This window comes from Varanus komodoensis, unplaced genomic scaffold (genome assembly GCF_004798865.1).
Source record: "Varanus komodoensis strain SLA01 unplaced genomic scaffold, ASM479886v1 scaffold1, whole genome shotgun sequence".
Taxonomy (NCBI): Eukaryota; Metazoa; Chordata; class Lepidosauria; order Squamata; family Varanidae; genus Varanus; species Varanus komodoensis.
The window spans coordinates 110,439,426-110,461,199 of record NW_025335268.1 but is presented as its reverse complement, the minus strand read 5'-3'; the positions used below and the strand labels follow the sequence as shown (position 1 = coordinate 110,461,199).

Genomic DNA, 21,774 nt, shown 5'->3' with positions numbered 1-21,774 from the left:
CCTCTTCCCTGAGAATCAGCAGTAGGCAAGCCTATTTCAACAAGAGTCCATGGCCAGCCCAGCCCCCCTCTCGTCCCCCCGAACGGCACCCCAAACGGCGGCGACCCCTTTGGTCGCCGCCCAAGGCCGCCGGCCTGAGGCCGCCGGCCCCGGCCGTTGCCGCGGCTTTGACTCCGCAGGGCGCCTCCGAGACCCGCCCCGTCGCGCACCGCGCACGCCCGATCACCTGGGCCGGCGGGCGGCGCTCTCTGGCGCCGCGTGCGCCCGCGCTGGCCGGTGGAGCTGGCTGCCGTCGAGGTCGCAGCTGCGTGCGTCTGCCTGCATTCGCTTGCCCGGGAGCGGCGTGATGCTGGAGGTGGGCGGAAGCGTTTCTTGCAGCGCGGGGTTGGTGTTTCCTGCCTGGGGGGCCGTTCCTGTCTTTCAACCATCCAACAAATCCCCAAAGGGACACCCAGGATTACAATTCAACAATAGAATCTTGATACATAGTCTCAGTTAGCAGTCACACTTGTAACTTCAGCTTTCAAGACTTTCTTCAAAAGGCACAGCACCATTCAATGCATTGAACTTGTCAAATGTGGGGTGTTAACAGGATGTCGATAACTGTGGCTTAGCTAACCCTGCTCGGAAGGGGCCATAGCTGGTATACCAGCCTCAGCTGGTAAGTGGCACTCTCCCAGCCGCTTGGTACTCCAATATCATGCTGGGTCTATGAGCGTTCACAGACTGTGAGCCCAGTTTATTCTTCTAAATTCCCAAATATATTCTTAAATGCTGTTTTAAATTGACTGTGCTAGTATATACTGTTTTGTTAGAGTTTTATTGTATAACTTCTCTGAGAGTTTTGTGCTAATGAAAAGGATATAAAAACCTAAATAAATGCAGTGTAATAATAATTCAGAAAGCCATATTTGCATATATATTCTTTATTTCAGTGGGCAGAGAAGTAGTATCCTGCATTCTCGGCTGACCTGTATGAGTACTTCATTAAAATCTGCTCCACTGAATGTAGCCCAAGATGCCCTTGGTCATGTAACTGTCTGTAATCACATGTGAGCTGCAGTGTCTCTGGAGATGTCTGCCAGATGTGTCAAGGCACAAGTGGGTTAGTGCACCCACGGACATGCCAGTGATCCATTTTGTCTAGGGCCAAATGAGATTTATTTTGTGTGAGGTATTAGTGACTATGTGAACCAGCCTGGTTAGCTGGTCAATATGAGCAAATACGAAAGATGTAGCCAAATAATTTTGTTACACTTGGAGACCATGAGTTTAAAGTACAATGATTTTAAGTTTGTTTTTCATTATGGTAATGTAATTGGCACATGTGGGTCAGGTAATAAACTGTGGAGAATTATTTTCCTTCCTTGATTGTGCCAACTAACCTATTGTGTATGACAATATAATCTGCACAGAATGCACCCTTTACATGAAACACTTAGACACTAAAACAGCTTCAAGATTAGTTTGCTCATAAGTGGCTACTCATATCACAAATTGATTGCTACTTTTAATAGAAACCTACTGAGTTTCTGTTGATTTTAACATATGTATTGCAACTTTTTCCAACCTGGCACCCTGCAGGTGTTCTACCTTTGCTTCAAATCAATCCCAGCCAGTATGACCAATGGTCAGAAATGTTAGGAGTTGTACAAAACAACATCTGGAAGTACCAGGCTGTGGAAGTCCGATTTTATCTGCATTAATTAATTTCTTGTCATACTATGTATTTTTCCAAACAGACCCCATAAATTGATAGTTTGGTTTGATCTAATACCAATTTCCAAAGAGGTGGAAGAAATAACTTTGTGTCCTTTTCATCTGCTCAGGCAGGGATATGTGTCAAAAATGTTTGTGCAACTGAACTCATTTTTTCCCCTTCAGAATTTCCAACATCTCTGATTCTGTTCTGATGCAGCAGCAAGTCACATTTCACACAAGCCGCATGAAATAAATACTCTGTGTGAATAACACTGACTGTCTTCCAGCAATAACACAGCTGTTGAAAGAGCTTAGTCACCCAGGCAATGGTTGGAGTTCTGAAAGGGAATGTGCGTGCAGTAACCTGACATTTGACTAGATGGAACTATGAAACAGAATTGAAAGGGGTGGAGCACAAGTGAGAGTAAGAGAAAAAAATCTCACTTCTAGCTAGAAGAGATCTCTTATTTGAAGCTAGTACAAAAGACTCACTCTGACTAAAGAAGGGCACTCAGTATTCATCTCTATGAGTCAGAACTCTTGTAGTCTCTCCCCCCCCCCCACCCCCTGCCCTTAGTATTCTTCTAGTTATTTTCTGAATGGTCCCTGCTATGTTTGCCTTAGGCTGAATCCATAAAATAAGCCACCACTTAGACTAGCAGATCAGAAACTGGCACTGTTCTTTGTGTGGATTGCTGGTGTCAGATACTCTGAATCTGCATGGCTAAATCTCATGAGATCTCTGTCTGGAAGCAATTTGTTCTAAAATGAGCTGTGTGGGTCCCAAACATTGTTGAAACGTGCAGGAGTACACAAAACAAATTTAGGTTTTGCTGTATTGTATCCTGCATCTGGGCAATGAAGAGGAGGTAAAGTAATAGAATAAGAGGCATGAAGGGTAGCGTGCCATAATTGTGTATGGATGGGCACATGTTCACATGCATGCACATGTGTCCATGTCCTTTTACATTTCTAATTAATAATGGGGGAGTTGGACCTTAACCAAGTTTATGGGACATGCAGCCTTCCCCGTGGAAGTGTAATAATCCAGGTCACAAGGAGTTACGATAAGACTGTAGTCATTTGTGGTTAGCCTTCATTTTGAAATACTGTGTCGGTTCTGAATACCACAATTCAAGAATATCAACAAACCTGAACATGTCCAGAATTGGGCAACACATTGGGAGGGCCTGGAAACTGAGAAAAGGCTAAAGCAATTTTGTATGCTTAGTGTAGAGGACTGGTGTTGTATGTATGTATGTATGTATTAGATTTAAATATCACATTTTTTACTTGCAAAGACCTCAAAATTGCTTACATAATACTCTTGGGTCTCAGTCTTAGCCTCACAACAACAACCCTGTGAGGTAGGTTGAGCTGAGAAATTGGGACTGGCCCAAAGTTGCCCGGTTGGCTCCTTTGCTGTGTGGAGAGAGAGGGAGAGAGAGGGAGATCATGCAGATCTCCTCCAACACTTTGACAGCAGTCTGGTACATCAACAAACAGGGGAGGACTGGATCAATCCCTCTAGTGTTCCTGGCTACCAGGATCTGGATCTGGTGCACTGACAGAGATACCGCACTTATACCAATCCCCATTGCCAGTACCAGCAGTAACCTGGCCAACACCTTCAACTGCTCATCCATGGAATGCCACAAGTGGGAACTGAGCCATTGGATACAACTCTGGGCAGAATAAGGCCATTCATGGATAGATCTTTTTGCAACCCTGGGCAACTCTTCTGCTCCCAGGTAGGCATGGACCCAGACTCTGTGGGGGATGCCTTCCTTGAAACCTGAACTGAGACCACGTTCCCCCTGCTCACAAAGGTCCTAGCAAAAATCTGTCAAAATGACTGCATTATCATGACACCTTAGTGGCCCAAGCAGTCTTGGTTCCCACATCTCCTGCACCTCTGTAGACACACCTTCCTCTACCTTCCATTCAAATCCAACATCTTCCAGAGATCTGCACACTCCGCCTCATGGCCTGGAGCATTCAACTTTACTAGAATGTAGAAACGATGTGCCCAAAGACCTCTGACTGGTGCTGGAAGTGGCCATGAAACTGACCACTCATTGCTCATACAGTGCATATCAACTGGTAATTACTGATACAGCAGGTACTCCTCTTCCTGAACTCCCTCTTCTGATGGGACAGCCTCCATCCATGCAAAACTGCTTTCCTATTGGCCATCACTTTGGACCACAACTGCAGCAATCTGGCTTCCCTCTGGTCCAACCCTCAACACCTCAATTTTCACAGGGACAAGGTAGTACTCTGGCCTGCAGCTTCTCTTCTACTCAAGGTCATGAACATGATCTCCCTTGTCTATGAACTGGCTGGACTCCAGACCAATACACACCCACTCCACATAAGCAATGACCCACAGCCCTGTACATGGGGGTGCCCCTATCTAACCCCTGCAAGGTTGCAACATGGTCATACTCATTGACCTTCATGAGGCAGTGCCACCTGCATGTCTGGACCGCACCTTTGGCAGAGCAATCCTATCTTTGATCCTCTGGTAGCAACACCACCTGCTGCTTACTAGTAAGCTTACTAGTCATTCATATGTGTGATGCACAGAGACCATGAAGATGAAATGCAGGTTGCTTACCTTTGACTGTCGTTTGAGTGGTCATCTGTGCATTCACACAAACCCACCTGTCTTCTCCTCTCTGGTATTGCTTTAATGCTGCTGGGTGCTCTCTCTAAAACTACATGGACTGCTGAGGATCTGCTGTTCCAAATGGGGGACCACATGGCAGTCTCATGGCTTCAGAACTGAGGATCAGGTGAGAGCCCCTACCCCATGCCAGGTCATGCCCAGGGGAGCGGCTCCCACTGAATAGTAATTAATTAGGTTTGGAAACTTTCCAAACAGGCTTCATGCATGCATGTAGAGCCCATACATGTGAATGCACAGATGATCAAAGAATGACAGTTACAGGTAAGCAACCTGCCTTTTTGCTGCTTGGTAATAGTTGTCCATCACATGAAGATGGGGCCTAACAGTAGTAAAAAGGGATCAAAATAGCAGCTTTGGTCTACCAAAAAGACCTGGTTCACGGGATCAATAGTGGCTTCATAGTGGCTTCTTGTTAGCTTTGATGTGTTCCAGGCACAATTGATGTAAATATTGCCCAGCTGTGGCTTGTTGTGTTGTCCAAACCAGGGCAATGTGATTTGTGTGATTAAATAACCTTAGAGTAACCCTAGAGCAGCCCTTGGGGCAGCTTTTGAAAAAAATACGTATTCAGCAGATGATAATCTGATGTGAAATTCTTTAGCCAAACTAACACAGGAACAGGGTGTATGGCTGGAAGTGGGAGACAATCCCCATTGCTGCCAAAAGGAATATAAATCAGCTAATCTTTGGCTCTATTTGAATTGAAGAAAAACAAAAAAGCTAATATATCTGTGACAGTGGCTTGGGGTAAATTCAGATATGAGGCTTGCCTGAGCCAGGTGCACCTTGGCCTGATCCTTAAGGCAATCCTTATACTCTTTAAGTGAGAGGGGTTATAATATGCTCTCTAAGAGACCCCAGGACTGCAATCCTGCTCTGTAAATTTAAAACAGATCCATGAGAGTTTTAATGTGAAGAAATGGCTCATAACATTAGTGAGGTTGACCAGGCCCTCCCTTTGCATAGGATTGCCAGTCCATGAGAACAGGAGGGTTGTTCCTTCCCCCTCCAGACCTACTTATGCCAATGAAGTGGATAGTAAATTGTTACCTAATAAAAAGGAGGCAAATATCTAGAAAAATAATGGGGTTACCATAATAATGTTACCTAAGCTGTCTGTGATATGCATGGAAGCAGTTTGTGCAGACTTTAAGTATGTTTTTGTGAGCTGGGCATTTTGGAAATCCCAATGGACTGCTGGAAGTCAAGAGGCATGTTGATTTTGTATCTACCATAGGTCTGCATTTGTGGGAGCTGTTGTATTATGGAGTGGGGGCTGAAGGCAAACAATCCATTGGCCATTTCTACCATTGGACTATTCATTAGAGCAGTAATAGGGGGTGTTGGACTCTGGTTCCTATCATACCTGATCTTCTAGGTGGGGCTGATAAGAACCCTATAGATTTGTTGTAATAATACAACGAAGTCTGAAGGGGTGAGGTTTTTCTACCCCTACATTAGAGGTTGGGGGCACCTGTAGTTTCTTCAAGGTTTTCAATCTAGTATTTTCTACCATCTGCTAGTTTTCAATATTTAGAGAATATCCTAAAAGCTTCACTTGTGGGTCAGTATAGAAATGAAATGAATAAAATAAAAATAAAAAGTGGACTTGTGGCTGATATATCACTGAAGCCAGTTAAAACCACTCTATCAAATGACAAAGCTGGAACTATAAGCACCCCCCAGATTTGCAAACTTGCCTCTTCTGGGGAAGTGCATCTCCATTTTTGGCTAACTGGACAGTTGAACAACCCACCTGAATGGATTAAGTCTCAATTTATTGGCCTCTTAGAGCCCATTGCTTCACCCAGGTACTGATTCAGGATACTCATTGCCCCATATGCATTGGATGAAAATGAGAGAGAGAGAGAGAGAGAGAGAGAGAGAGAGAGAGAGAGAGAGAGAGAGAGAGAGAGAGAGCGCGCGCGCGCGCGCGCGAGCGAGCTGATTGTCATCCATGTATTCCAGACAACCTTTCTTAGTGATTTTGTGTAACTACAGAGAGACAAAATAGTCTTAAGGGGCATTACACTGGAATCTCCATGAGGCAGAACTCCTACTCCTCAGCACCACCTTCTGGAGCTAGCTGTCCAAATAGGGGTGGAACCACTGTAAAACAGTGTCTCCAGCTCTCAGTGCAGGCAGCCTCCAAACAGTGTATAAGCACGAAGGACTGTTCCACAGTAATATTGTGGATGCAGGATAGTAAGATATGATCCAGCCAGAGTGGAGGTATGCCCCATCTAAGATGATCATTTTGCTAAATAAAGAATAAGAAAGATCATGTGCTGCAATTTATGTTTTCAGCATTGCAGTGCATTAACTATATCTGTATGTATTTTACGCAGCTGCAAGTTCTGTCATTGTGTTGAATGACTTTTCTATTTTTAGATCATCCTTTGAATCGGTAGAATTAGAAGGGAAAGTGTTGAGTCTATGGCTTAAGCTGCAAGGAGGGCATGGTTAAATGTTAGCTGAATTCAGCCTCAATATTTTGGTCAAGAAACTGGCTAGCATAAGAAAATGCATTATGTCTCCATCCAGGGCAGTTATTAATATAAAAGCAAATTCTTGTTTCTGAGGTCAGTGATGTGTATGTGTTTTCAGTTAGGCATTAAAATGCCTCCATTAAACTTGTCTGACAACACATGAATGCTTCTGTGATAAAAGTGTATTACAAGAAATTGCTGTATTTCCCAAAATGGGGAGCTCTAGTTGTTAGACAACAAGGCTCAGCATGCCATCAGCATGTCTCCTACTTCCCCTGCTGTCATCATTTTTCCTTTCTTACTCTTTTCTTACCCCTCTAGAGAGTGGAGACTAAAGGATGGGTCTTAGTACAGTCATGTGCTTGTGAAAAATGAATAGCTCTTTTCCCTTGAGTTGAGGCTTTTCCATCACTGAAGTGTGGCCATGCCTCCATGCACCAGAGTTAAGGAAGAGTTTTGCAGCAAGAGAACATGGATCTCTGGCAGGTTAGAGCATGTGTGCTTCTCATTTTAGAAGCAAAGCCTGGTTTTGAGCCAAGCTTAGGACTGCCACTAACTTTCGTTGGTACTTGTTCTAACTCTCCAGTCAGAGATGTGACTCTCAAGTTATAGAGTTGCTGGGTGCATCATGGACAGTCTTTTAAGAGCTGAATCAGCTTTGTGTAATTCTTCCCATTGCAGCAGAGCAACCTGTGGTTGTGTGGGCAGCCAAGAAAATGTGCAATCTATTTTGCCACTATAGGGGCAAAGGAGTCACTTGGGCTTATTGTCAGGTAGGTCTAGGCTGGATCTACAAGGTACAGTACCCAGTAGAGGTAATCTGTTCTACCCTATTTCCTCTTCAGATACTCAGTAGGTACCTGTCAGTCTGTTCACAGGCTGTACCTGCCTTTACGTTTCTATTCATTTATTATATTTGTATCCTGTAGTCTTTCCTTCCCAGGAATTCAAGGCAGCTTCCATAATTCTCCTCATCCTCCCCATCTTACCCTCACCACACTAGCCCGATGAGGTAGGTTGGGTTGGGAGTCTGTGACAATAATGGTGGAGGTTGAGTAGTACCTTACATTCTCACACAGTTTATTCTGGGCTATGGTAGGAGGATCATGCCCAATGCTTTTCTTGAGCATTGAACTAGGACTGTTCATATCATGAGTAAGCATATTTTTTCAGAAGGCAGCCCTAGTGATTTTGGTGAAAATTCTTACCTAATGAATGTGATCAGGATTGCTAGAAGCAGATCCTGTTGTGTCTATTTAGGGTCTGCTCCCAGGTAAATATGCAACTGATTCGCACTGCAAATGTTGTAGCCATAGTTTGTGCACTGCTGATCCTTCTCAGATAAAAAAGAAAGTTTTACTGTAAACCAGTCAGAGAGCTTCAGCTATGGGAAGTATAAAAATGAAATAAATAATGAGCACCAGGCTTCATCTTTTCTGGAAAATTAGAGAGCTGAGTTTCTTTTTAATTCAGTTTCTGTGGCAAACGCCAAATGACCATCCAGCGAGAAAATGTATAGAATACAATATGAACATCATTGCTCACAAACTGTCAGTTTTGGCTGAAGACTTTTGTAAGAAAACTCTGTTTTGGGCAGAGATGGAATTATATTAAAACAGAAATTTAACTTTAAAAATGTGTGAAGTAGAGGGGGATTTTATGTTTAGGTTTTTCCACAAATAAGGCAAAACCTTTGGATTTAGCACTGGTGCTGGCAATTTTACAGCTTTTCCCCCCTCATGTGTTCAGTTAGCCTTCCCAGTTTTTGATCTTCCAGGTGGATTGGTCTACAGTGTTCAGCATTCCCGGCCAATAACCATTCTGTTTGGGGAGGATGGATATTGTAAGCCATCATTTCTGGAAGCCCCAGGCTGAGGAAGGCTGTTGCAAAGAGAGCTAGAGTATGTGAACTCTATTTACTAAGGGCATTTTTAAAATAATCACCATAGGAATGTACATTTTAAATCTGGAATGCACAGGTTGCAGATACTGTGTGAAAGTGGGGAGGAGCTGAGTTGTGCCCACACAGAAAAGAAACACCTCCAAGCATAATATAAATAGTAGGTCTGAACCACAAGGCCCTTCCACACCCGTTCCCAGCATTCTACATGAGCATCCCTCCACATAATTTCAATAAAATTATAACTTTGAAACCAGTAACAGATGCGTAGGCCAGGAGAACTTCAAAGGTGTTTTCTTACTCAACTACAGCCTGGAAATAGGCATTGTGAGTCGGAGGGAATACTAGTCTTCTGCAGTCCTTGGCACTAACAGCTGGAACTTGAATCTTAATAGACTATAACTTGTTGTAATAACTGATAATATTGGTTTATTTGTTCGACTTCTGTACTGCCCATTAGCCAAATTAACCATGGTAGGCTAGCAGATGGATTATATTTTTACATCTCAAGTCATACTTGTGGTTTATTTAAACGCTACGGCTAAGGTTGTAGTGGATGAGTTATAAATTTAAGCTAGGTACAAGATGTTCATAAACATGAAGCACAGCAGTGGAGAAGTTCTGCAAAAAATTCTGAAGAAGGGGGATTTCTAGAAAGGATGATCAAGATTAAACATGTTAAAGAGCACAGAAGGAATTGCTGAAGGTGTTTTTTTCTCACTTTGTGGTTGGGAGGAGGAGGAAATATATACCTGTTTGTGGCTCAGAATTGCTATGGCTCTACTTATGCTACCAATATGTTATTTATTATGAGTCAATTGAACATGTAGAACTGTTCAAGCAATATTATACTTTTGAGGGCCTGAGAGTTATGAAAAAGAGGTCTACCCTAAACTAGCAGTGTATGTGATAGGTACCCAACTTTATCCCAGATAACTGAATATCTCATATCAGGAGCTTTTCTTTCAAATGCCAAAAGGTAAGCTTTATAGGCTTATCTCCAAATAAGTGAATATGTGTGGCACTCAAAATATCAGCTGTCTTAAGATGATAGCCCTATTTTTCAGGCTGCACCCAGTTCTTACCATAACAATTTCAATGCTTTGTTTTTACAGAAGAGAATGCAGAAGTTACCCTTGATGTGTCCTTAGCGTACCGTGATGATAGGTTCAGTGAATGGAAGGAAATGGCACGTGCGGTAGAGACCCGAAAGCTCAAATGTTCCTTTGGAGCTCCAAAAGTAGGTTCTTTGTGGTTCCGTTTTTTGTTTTAATTTTGGCCCCAAAATATATATTATGATATATAGTCTTTGCTTTCAAGCCTACTGTGCCAGATTTCCTTTTACTCAGAGGGCATGAATTTGTGATTCATCTTACATAATGTCCACTCAGTCTGTTGGATAAACTCCTTTTCAGACTGGTAGTATAGGAGCCAGGTAAAGGTCAGCCAATGACAAGAGAGCAAGATGAGTTTGTCCGCCCATAAAAAGGACTTTTCTTTTAACTCGCATTTGTTAAAGGTAACTGGGATTTTTTAGGAGTCTGCTTAAGCATTTGGGTAAAACATTTAACTTCATTTGAATCAAAAAATGGCCAGAGAAAGTGTCTTGTAGTTTAAAAAATGTAAGTCAATCACTTGTCTCTGAAACATTTTAATGCATAAGTGATGAGCTATTATCCTGCTGTATCCTGTGGTGCTAGGTGCTGAGCATATGCAAGAACAGCAACATGTGGTTTATTTTCAGTACTGTGTCCTTGTATCCACAGGTGTCTAGTGTCTTCAACTCCTTTAGGTACAGATGTAGATTTTCAGTGTATTGCTTCCCATATGTTTGTCGTCCCTTTTCTTTTATATCCTATGCTTTCTATCACTAAGTTGATAGGTTTTGTTGTTTTGCTTAACTTAGGAGGATAAAGGAGAAAAAAAAAATCATTCATCTGGTAAGTGCTAAATTTGTTATTTTATAAGTGCACACACAAATCAATCTTAATAGTTACATTTCCCCCCTCTGATATTTCAATAGACTATAGAGCATGAAGGAAAGTTCTATGACTGCGAAGTACTTCCATTTATGGAGATTGGAACTGTTGCTCACAAATTCTATCTTATCAATGTCCGTCTCCCTGTGAATGAACGGCAAGGCATTAATGTGGGAATTGGAGAAATAAAAGATATTCGTTTGGTAGTAAGTATGCATTTATGCAGTCTCTGTGCTGATCTCCACCCAGCTGTATCTGCTAACCCAACAAATTCTAAGTGTCCAAAAGTATTTCATATGGATGTTAACTGGAATATGGTGAATTAACTTCAAATTTGATAAATGTGTTTGGTGCTCTGTTCTGTATATGCTTCTTTATTTCATGGGACTGGGCTGAATTCCATCTGAAACTAGATTAAAGATGTGAGTATAGGATTCACTTTAATAAATCAGCATGCAAATGAATCCTCAGTAGTTTTGCTTACACAAGGAAAACATTACAAATCCACTTTCCATCTTGGGTTAATCACTTGTTGAATAACTTAACTTTCAGGCATAGTAGACGGGTAAGTACAGCTGGTGGAGCCAAGCAGTTGGACATGAAATCACTTGGGATTCTTTGTTCTGCTTTTACCATTTTTTAAAAATCATATGCATAAGAGTTAGGCTATAATGCATCACAAATATGCAGCAAACAAACAGTTTCTTGAATAGTCATTACTTATTAAAACAATACAATTACCAAAAGTAAGGATCTTCCTTTGATTTCTACAAAAAGTGCATCAGCACAAGAATTTTTAGCAAATAAGTATGGTAGTCCATCTATTAAACATGTGGAATGTCGTCCTACTCAGAGCCATCAGGGTCCCAGTAGATTTTCCCCTTTAATGCCTCACCAGCTATTATCTTTCCATTTCCCTACCACACATCAACTGGCTTTTACACACATCAACTGGCTTTTAACTTGCTCTGCGGATAAGTACATTTTTGATAGTTTCCAGGGTCCAGCAGTTGTTACGCCTGACCACCAGCACTTCCTTGTCTGTCAGATGTCATTTGTTTTGGGGATGAAGTTTGTAAATTCACCTCCATTTACTTAGTCTCTAGAAAACCTAAATTGGGGGAATACAATAAACTATCAAAATACTAAGACTGTATGTTCATTGCTAAAAAGCAGATCTTTTTCAGTCCAAATTATAATTGAGAAAGGGCATGGTAGCAGTCCCATTTTAGCTCCATCTAATCTGGAAGTCAGTCTTTTCTGCTAAGATATATCCTGCTTTCAGTTTAGACTAGCAATTTTTTGTAATGCTACCACTGTGTCTGTTAAATATAATTTTCCATCTGTACTTGTGGTAAACTCAAATCAGCACTCAAATCTGGTTGTTTCAATTCTTAAATGAAGTCATTACTACCAGTGAATTAAGTGTTACAGAAGAGTGGCCATAAACTGCAATTAGAAGACCTGTTTTGATTCTTTTTGTGTCTGCTTATAATTTTGTAAAATGTCCCATTCTTTGCTTCATTTATAAATAAGAATCTGTATACTGTAAGATACTTTCACAGCTAATTTGGCTGTGTTTGCACACTGCAACTCATTTCTTCACAGGATTCTCTCCCCTCCCTCAAGTATAGCTGTGATCCAAGCCTCATGATATTGAGGTATCCAGAGGTACTATGGATAATCTAAAGGTACAATTGATACAGGAAATGGAGAAATACAACATTAAAATTTGATCTAACTTGCAGGGTATTCATCAGAATGGAGGTTTCACAAAGGTGTGGTTTGCAATGAAAACATTTCTTACACCTAGTATCTTCATCATCATGATTTGGTACTGGAGAAGGATCACAATGCTGACACGGCCTCCTGTCCTCTTGGAAAAGTGAGCAAAGACAATCTAAGATGTTTTGCAAGTTGAAAAACCCATGAAGAGCAGTTTATGTTCAGAAAGAATAAAAGACCTCTTAGAGTGACAGAATGTCAATAACTGCTTGGTGATGGTTATTCTATACTGTTAACCTGCTGTATAATATATACTTACATAGTAAAAGATATGTTCTACCTATATAAGATTAATTTTCAAAATTTGGTTTGAATATGCCAAGCCTTTCTATCCTTCCCAAGGAAAACATAAAACATCCCAAAAGTTCTTAGAATGACCAGCCAGGATCAGCTAAATATCTATGAAAAGTTCAGGATTATAGATGTAAAGGCCTGGAGGGGGGGAAGCAGAGAGAATAATAAAATTATTGGCACAGGGATCCAGGAAAAAAAACAACCCTCCTTATTTCTGTTCATCTCCAACTCCAAGGCTTCATATGTGCATTCACAATGCATTAGTCCCAGAAGAACTTGCTAAGAAGAACTTATTTGTTGATAGATAAGCTAGACCAGTGGTTTTCTTTTAAGGAGGGACCATGCTAAATATTATTGAAGCAAAATTTTCATTAAGTTTTTGGAGAAAACTAGATAATCAGCTGAATTGCTAGTATGACAGTTTAATTTGAATGTGAGTTGACTGCAGTAGCAATTTCTTGAAAATGGATTTTTAAAAAAATGTTACTCCTTTTTCCAGAGTTATTTTTGCTCTTGGGATCTCCATGACCTTCATAAACATCCCAGTAGAGTGGTTTTCTATTGGATTTGACTGGACATGGATGTTGCTTTTTGGAGATATTCGCCAAGGAATCTTCTATGCTATGCTGCTGTCTTTTTGGATCATCTTTTGTGGAGAGCATATGATGGTAGTTGCGGTCATATGGTTTTGTGGGTGATCATAATACCGTGTGGGATTTTTTCTTTACTTATTATTTACTTATGTAAAATGATATTTTAGATTTTTTTCATTTAATAGAGGCTGTTTCCAATTCAGGATCTATCTATGCATTTCTAGTCCATATTTTATGAGCTGAGATAGCTTTGAAGAAGAGTAAACATTCATATGGGAACTGTTCAGCTTGAGCTAACAATGTTGCACAAGAGGCAACTAGCATTTGGTAGCATGACAGAAATCGAAGCTTTCCTGTCTGCTCCTCCCTACTGCAGTCTCTCAGTGTCACAAATCTCTCCCAGAGGCTCTGCTACCATGTATTGTATACTGTACAATACAGTATTGTATTGTCACAATGCATGTTTTGTTATATCAAAAACTTATCAGTTCAATATAAGGTCTAGATTATTGGTGGTTTGGTGTTCACTGAGCATATTTGATGATGAGTATGCCTACTAATATGATTATTAATAACTCTGGTTTCCTTGTGTACATTGTTTTCCACTATAGCAACATTATTAATGTCACATTTTGCTACTACCAACTGGGTCTGAGACCTCATACCTTTTCTTTGGAAACATTATGTTATATAATTGCCTACAATGGTATGAAAATTGTAATATTGATTCCCAGTAGAAAGTGTAACATTTTTGGGTGGAAGGTAGGAGACTTGTTTATAACTCATTTATTGTTTGATCATTTATTTTAAAATGCACATTTTGCATTTATTTCAGACATATTCATATGTTCAGGAACTAACCCTTCTTAAAAAAAGAAAAAAAAGGAAAATCAATATGCTAATACTAATTCTACTTTGGTACAGGCTAACTAACTTACTCTACTTGAGTATAGTCTGTTTAATCGGTACTTTCAGGGTTCAGATTTAATCATTTTGTTTGATATTTCTCTTATCTATTTGCAAATTGTCTTCAATTGTTTTTTACATTTTTAGGATCAGAATGAACGAAATCACTTTTCAGCCTATTGGAAACAAGTTGGACCAATAGCTGTAGGCGCCTTCTGTCTCTTTATCTTTGACATGTGTGAGAGGTAATTGCAAAACATTTTTAAGAGGCTTTCCTAATTTTAAAATACTTATTTTAGCTATTGTTTTCTGAACAGGAACTACTGATTAAAAGTAGTTCATAACAAAAATGCATTATCAAACTATACTGGTGTTCTGATCTCACAGTGCTGACACAGAATAGATTCCCTCAACAGTCCTGTTTCTGAGTGTCCACCTCCTTTTTACAATTACTTTTTGATGCACAGACTGCAGAATGTATGTTTGTGACACGCTGAATTTTTCCGAGTTGATATCAAAAGGTTATGTATCCAGCATAGCCATTTATTTTCCTGAAAACAATGAGTTGATGTCATGGTGTCCTAAGTCCAAGTTCTGTCAGACTTTTTAAAGCTCCGCAAGTGAAAGTGATAAGGTGGATAGATGCCTCTTTCATGTGGGTTTATATCCAATTTACAGCCTGGCCCGTGAGATGGTTGAGCATCATTCTGTAAGTGGAGTTGCACTCCCTCTGAAGGACAAGGTCCGCAGCTTGGGAGTGCTCCTCTATCCAGAGCTTTCGCTAGAAGCTCAAGTAACAGCGGTGGTGAGGAGTGCTTTCTTTCAGCTTCGGCTGATTCACCAGCTGCATCCCTACCTGGAGAACGACTGCCTGGCGACAGTGACTCACGCATTGGTAACTTCCCGACTAGACTTCTGTAATGCGCTCTACATGGGGCTGCCCTTGAAGACAGTCCGGATACTTCAATTGGTGCAAAACAGACAGGGACTGGGCATTGTGCTCACATAACTCCAGTCCTCCGCCAGCTTCACTGGCTCCCCATTGAAGTCCAGGCCCAATTCAAGGTGTTGGTTATCACCTATAAAGCCCTTAACGGCTTGGGTCCTGGTTACCTAAAGGAGCGCTTATGTCCATACTTGCCCTCCCACCCCTTGAGATCGGCGGCAGAGGCCCTTCTCCGGGAGCCCTCCGTGAAGGACATTAGGAGGGTGAGTACCCGGAGGAAGGCTTTCTCTGTGGTAGCACCCAATCTATGGAATGCACTCCCCAGAGAGGTCCGCCTGGTGCCGTCGTTATTTGTTTTTTGGTGCCAGGCCAAGACTTTTTATTTAAACATCATTTTAATTGTTAATATTATTTATTGATTTTATATCTTTGGCCAGGACGTCTCCAATTATATTGTTTTATATGGTTAATTGTGTATTTATTTATTGTTGTGGGCCGCCCTGAGGCTTCGGTGAATGGGGCGGCATAGAAGCTTGCTAAATAAATAAATAAGTAGACTAGCTGCTTCCATATGTGGCTACCACCAGAAACTAGTGGCACCATGTCTGCAGCCCCTTTATCTCACAACTTGTGAAATGCATGGCATGCTTTGCATTTGGAAGTGAAATATAGCCATGTGGGTTCACAGCTTTTTGTAAAATCCGGTTCCTTCCAAATTTCCTTAAAATAAAAGTAAGCATACAACACTGTCATTATTCTATGTATTAACAAAATTCTAGATTTCATTGTGATGAACAGAATACAATCCCTTTTTGGTTGCAGCCTGGGTTTTAATAAACATAATTTTAATATTTAAAGTGCATGGGCTACTTTTGTACCCAAAGCATAGTACAACCATGTTAAAATGCAATAAAATCATGACACATATTAACATTTCTACCGTGATATTGTTGTGTACTTTTATAGATGCTAATTAAAAGTTGGTAATAGGTATTGTTTTAGATTATATTTTATCAATTTTATTTTTATTTTTATTGGGTTTTTGTGTGCAAGTTTCTTTACGATAGTTTGCATATATTCAATAATATTGTAAAGTGATTTATAATGGTTAATACATAATACAATAATAACTGCATTGACAAAGCTGTCAATATAATATTGATAATTTTAATAAATATACCAAACGTTAATAAAGTTCCCTTCTCAAGTGCCAGTCTTCTGCCTTTCCAGGTTACAAAAATAGTGCTGCTTTATTTGATACTTTTGCAGTATATAACTTGCTCTGCTGATTCTCTTCCATTTCTAGAGGGGTACAATTAAAAAATCCATTCTACAGTATCTGGACCACAGATGTTGGCACAGAGCTGGCTGTATCCTTTGCTTTCCTCTGCAACAAGGTTATTCATTTGCGTTTCAAGGGAACATACTGGGAAATTTAAGCTTTGAAGCTATGCTACTTTTTCTTTATGACCATACTGAACCTGTTGAAAAGCATCTTAACACGGTGATACCTCAGCTCACAAACACCACAGTTCACAACCAAATTGGGTCGCGAACATAAATTTCATGAAAATTTTGACTCAGGTACTGAATTACACATTGGGTGGCGACCGCGATCCCCCACTCGGCGGGGGGGGGAGATGGCCGCGATTGTGCTGGGGGCAATATGGCCCGTCTTTCTTGAAGGAGCGCAACCGCAATCTCAGCCATCTACCCCCTCAGCACAATCGTGCCTGTCTCCCCCAGAAGCGCACCCGCGTTCATGCCAGTCTCCTCCCCCCACCCCAGCGCGCTAGGATGACGGGCACAATCACGGTCGTGCTGGGGGGGGGGTGGGGAGATGGCCACGATCTTTGTTGTTCTTTGTGACTTTGCTTTACATTTTTCTGATTAAAAAAAATAGAATGGATTGGCCTTATTTACACTGAACCTTATGGGGAAATTTAACTTGACTCACGACCAATTCAGGTCATGACCAGAGTCCTGGAACGGATTAAGTTTGTGAGCCAAGGTACCACTGTACATGTTCATTCTATTAATTAAGCTAGTGCACAAAGAAAAGCTAAGTATTTTTTGTTGTTGTTAAACTATGAAATCAATAGGAACAGGTGTTGTGAACTGCTCAGAGAGTTTCAGCAGTTGTGCAGTGCAGAAATGAATTAAGATGGTGATGGTGATGATGAATATGAATGATCAATTGTTAGTACAGTGCTTTTTTTCTTGCGGTCTGAAACAAGGATGGGCAGATTTTGCGCATACTTGCTTTGTTTGCTAGAACTTCACAGTTCACCAACCAGACCAAATTGCAGAAGTAGGGCTCAGTGGTCAATGGCCCTTTCTGGAGGTGCAGCTCAACATGTAAACAACCCACACATTCACGAGCAATAAAACTAAAGTCCTTTATTGCTACTTGTCTACAAGATTTACAACTCTATAGATAAGCTCTTCTGTTGAGGTCTTTAGAATGCAGAAGTTAATCCTCTAGTGGTGTCTCTCCCCAGCCCACGTGGGACTAGCTTTCCTGGTCACGCCTTTCTTCCCTCTGGCGTAACAAGGCCTGCCTTTGCTCATATCTTCTTAGAATTGTACGATTGGTTGCTAGGGAAATGTCTATTACGCCCCCTGCATCTCCTGTGTCATGTTCAGGAAGTTCAGCGTCAGTGGGAGGAGGGACAGCCTGCTCTGGTTCCTTCTGAGTGTCTTTTCCCTCGGGGCTCTCTTGCTTTGATGTGGGCTCGGGTGTTTGCTCAATTGGCAGGGAGTCAGGGGGAGGTGCAGCTATCTGCTCAGCCACCCCCAAGCTAGGTTGCTGGGTTGGCTTTTGGATACAGGGTCCCAAGCACAAGACCTCCTCATGAGGTGCTGTCTCTGTCAGGGCTTCAGGCATGACACTTTCATACCTAAATATCTTACTGGTACTCTCCCAGCCCATGCTTTTAACGGTTTAATTTGAGGGCAGGTTAGAGACGTATACTATGTTGTGTAATCTGGAGTCAGAAACTTTTGCCACCCACCAATCTACACTCCCTGGAAGTGTACTAATACATCCCAATCTACCTTCCGCACACCCAAACAGCAACCTTTGTGCACCTTCCCAACTACTTTATAGCAAACAAACATATTTACCAGAAAACCGCTTTTTTGTATTTGGCACTCTGAGATGAGTGTGTGTGCACACATGTGCACATGAACATTTGTGTACATGCATATATTAGTACACAAGCTCTTCTGAGTTTGGCATTTACTGAAAATAAGGTTTTTTTCTGACAAGCATTCCTAGGAAGATAAACTTGTCTTCTGTATAGATTAATAGATAGTATTCAGTTATGATCTTACACTGTATTGTATATTGCTCTGTATGTGCATGTGTGCAAATATATCCCGAAAACATTTCTGTTGAACAGCCTTTTCTAAGATTAGACTAGTGACCATATCCAAACATCTTTATTTATATGTACTAGTGGGAACAGAATTAACTATTCCAGCTATGGAGATTGTAGTTTATTGCATGTTTTTTGTAGTTTGCTGCCACGCCAAGAACTCGTGGAAACAATAGCAGACCATTCAGGTCTGGGATTCTCTGAAGGAAGGGATTTTTCATGCACATACGACTTTGAGTGACAAATAGGACTTTTTCCCCTCTGCACTTCAGCTTAAGGACTGATCTGTATTTTAATAACTAAGCAAAACCAAATGAACTACTGATTGGTATCTCTGCCTTTGCTCATTAAGTATATGTCAAGTGACTTAATTCATTTTAAACTAACCTTAACTTTACGACTCAGATGGCATTTATTATTGTTGCTGGAATCTGTCTCTGCCTCTACTTCTTGTTCCTGTGTTTTATGGTGTTCCAAGTATTCAGAAATATCAGCGGCAAACAATCTAGTCTCCCAGCAATGAGCAAAGCTCGCAGGCTTCATTATGAGGTGAGAAATCCAGGGAGGGGGCTGCTGATGTTTCAGAGCAATGCCAGCTTGCACCCGGATTCCATGACTAGTAACCTGTAACCAGTTTTGGAATTGGCAATGGTCTTGTGTAAAGCAGGTATGTCTGAACAAGTCATATAAATAGTGTCTGCAGTTTATATTGCAATAAGTTTTGATTGGATAACCAACTAAATTTTTGCCGTAGCACTTCTTTAGTTCCATTTTCTCTGGGGGTGGAATAGCCCTTCCATCCTTGAAGCAGGGAGAAATCATTGTTAGTCTAAATCTCAACAGGCAGTGACTCCACTATGACAAAGGAACTGATTCAGGTTCCCCTACTTTCAGATTGCCACCCCCTTGCCCTGCCAAAAAAAGAATGAATCCAGAGTCTGTCCCAGTACACATGTTGGGACAGTCCCATGGTTGTCGCCGAACCCATGAAAGCCTGGGCCACCCCAGATAAGGTGTCTTTGGTGTGGATGATAGCATTCCTCAAAAGCAACAGCCTGGGGGACCTCAGCATTGCAACTGAGAACACCTCTGTCAGCTCAGACATGGAGTCTGTTAACACTAGCATAGGGAGTGTACCAGCAGAATCCCTAACCTGTCCCACTGGCCCAGCACCAGATGCAGACACTCCAGACTGCTAGTCAGACAGGATCCTAATGGGAGTGTGAAAAGAGAGGGTCTGTAGCTTATTACAGCACCCCCTCCCCAAACCTCAGATATTTCTTGATGCTGAACCAAGTATCCTGGTGGGCATAACTAAGAGAGACTAATTCTCCTCCCTGTTCACCTGCCCAGGCCTTGCTGATGCATACCAGATCAGCTGCCTCTTCCAATATTAAAGCAGCATGGGAAGGTTCATGTTCTGACAGCCAGAGACCCAAGGCCGGGTTGGCAAGGCAGGCACCTGTGTGTTATCACAAGGAAGATCACAACACTGCACAGTTGTTAACCATGTGGGCCACATGCCCCTTATCTGGCTAGTCCTCATCTCATATACCATATCTTTTTAAAACTTGTATCTTCTATGGTTTGAAATAAATATGTTTGTATCCCTATGACTGTTTGTGCCTCACATTTCTACCCTCTGCTTGTGTTCTGGATCAGCCCAAAGAAACTTGCATGACTTGCTCTATATTGCTGAAGCATCTCTTCATTATGTGCTTTGCCTTAGGCTTAGCTGTGTCTCAATATGACAGTCATAATGGGGTCTGACTTGTAGGGTCTCTTTGGAACCAGTTCAAGACTCCTAAGGAGAGTCCTTTTAGAGGGCTTTTTATTGACTTTTTCATTAGGTTAGGACAGTTGCTGCTGTGGCCACTGACAAGCTGACTACAATTATATACCAGCTGTAAAATAAGTTTGGGGTTGGGAGCACTCTTGCTTTTTATAATTAAATATTAGAAAGCCCAAAGTAATCTGCAGGTAAAGGCTGATGTGCCACTGATGTGAAAGAAGACGAGCTGGATGTTGAAGAGTTTTATCTTCTGAGATAACCCAACTAAGAAACAAAGCTTTCCTTCAGCTTCGGCTGATTCATCAGCTGTGCCCCTACCTGGAGTACGACTGCCTAGCGACAGTGACACACGCGCTGGTGACTTCCCGTCTTGACTTCTGTAATGCACTCTACGTGGGGCTACCCTTGAAGACGGTCCGGATACTTCAGTTGGTTCAAAATAGAGCTGCCAGGCTGCTGACGGGGACTGGGCGTTATGTTCACATGACTCCAGTTCTCCGGCAGCTTCACTGGCTTCCCATTGAAGTCCGGGCCCAATTCAAGGTGTTGGTGATGACCTATAAAGCCCTAAACGGCTTGGGTCCTGGTTACCTGAAGGAGCGCTTACAGCCATATATGCCCGCCCGCCCGCCCCTTGAGATCTGCGGGAGAGGCCCTTCTCTGGGAACCCTCCGAGAAAGAAATCAGGAGGGTGGGTACTCGGAGGAGGGCTTTCTCTGCGGTGGCGCCTAAATTATGGAATGCGCTCCCCAGAGAGGTCTGCCTGGCGCCGTCGTTATTTTTTTTTCGGCGCCAGGTGAAGGCCTTTTTATTTAAGCGGCATTTTAATTGTTAATATTATTGGATTTTATCTGGCCAGGGCGACTTATTTTATATTGTTATTTTTTGCATTTTAACTTAATGTTTGTACTTTACAAACATTTTAATTTAATGTCATAATTAATGTTTGTATTTTTTAACTTAATGTTGTAAGCCGCCCCGAGGCTTCGGTGAATGGGGCAGCATAAAAATGTTTTAATAAATAAATAAATAAGTGGGAACCAAGTCTTCCTTCTTTCTCCAGGCCAGAAGAGACAGGTGCTGACAGAAGGATAGCCTTATGCTGTTGTATCAACAGCAGACTCAGGGTTCAGTCCCTTTCGTTCCCTGCTCCACCCAACACAGAAACGGCTTGGCAGAGAGACACAGAAGGGCTTCCACATAATCTTGTACTCATGTTCTTGTATCTTTTGCTCTAAGGCCTACTCTTAGATGGGTGTGGCTTGATTATACAAGCCACAGCTGGGAATTGTAAGCAGCAGACATAGCAGATGTCTA

At 41.6% G+C, this 21,774-nt stretch overlaps 1 protein-coding gene across 3 annotated transcripts in view; it reads left to right on the top strand.

Moving 5' to 3' along the window:
• WLS (Wnt ligand secretion mediator) overlaps positions 1-21,774 on the top strand; it is a 66,006-nt gene that overhangs the window by 27,966 nt on the left and 16,266 nt on the right. For all 3 annotated transcript variants that reach the window (XM_044440563.1, XM_044440558.1, XM_044440572.1), the window contains exons 3-9: positions 9,898-10,022; positions 10,806-10,967; positions 12,510-12,646; positions 13,340-13,508; positions 14,487-14,584; positions 16,592-16,655; positions 19,071-19,214. In XM_044440563.1, coding sequence (XP_044296498.1) covers positions 9,898-10,022; positions 10,806-10,967; positions 12,510-12,646; positions 13,340-13,508; positions 14,487-14,584; positions 16,592-16,655; positions 19,071-19,214 — 899 coding nt within the window. The remainder of the gene's footprint in view (positions 1-9,897; positions 10,023-10,805; positions 10,968-12,509; positions 12,647-13,339; positions 13,509-14,486; positions 14,585-16,591; positions 16,656-19,070; positions 19,215-21,774) is intronic.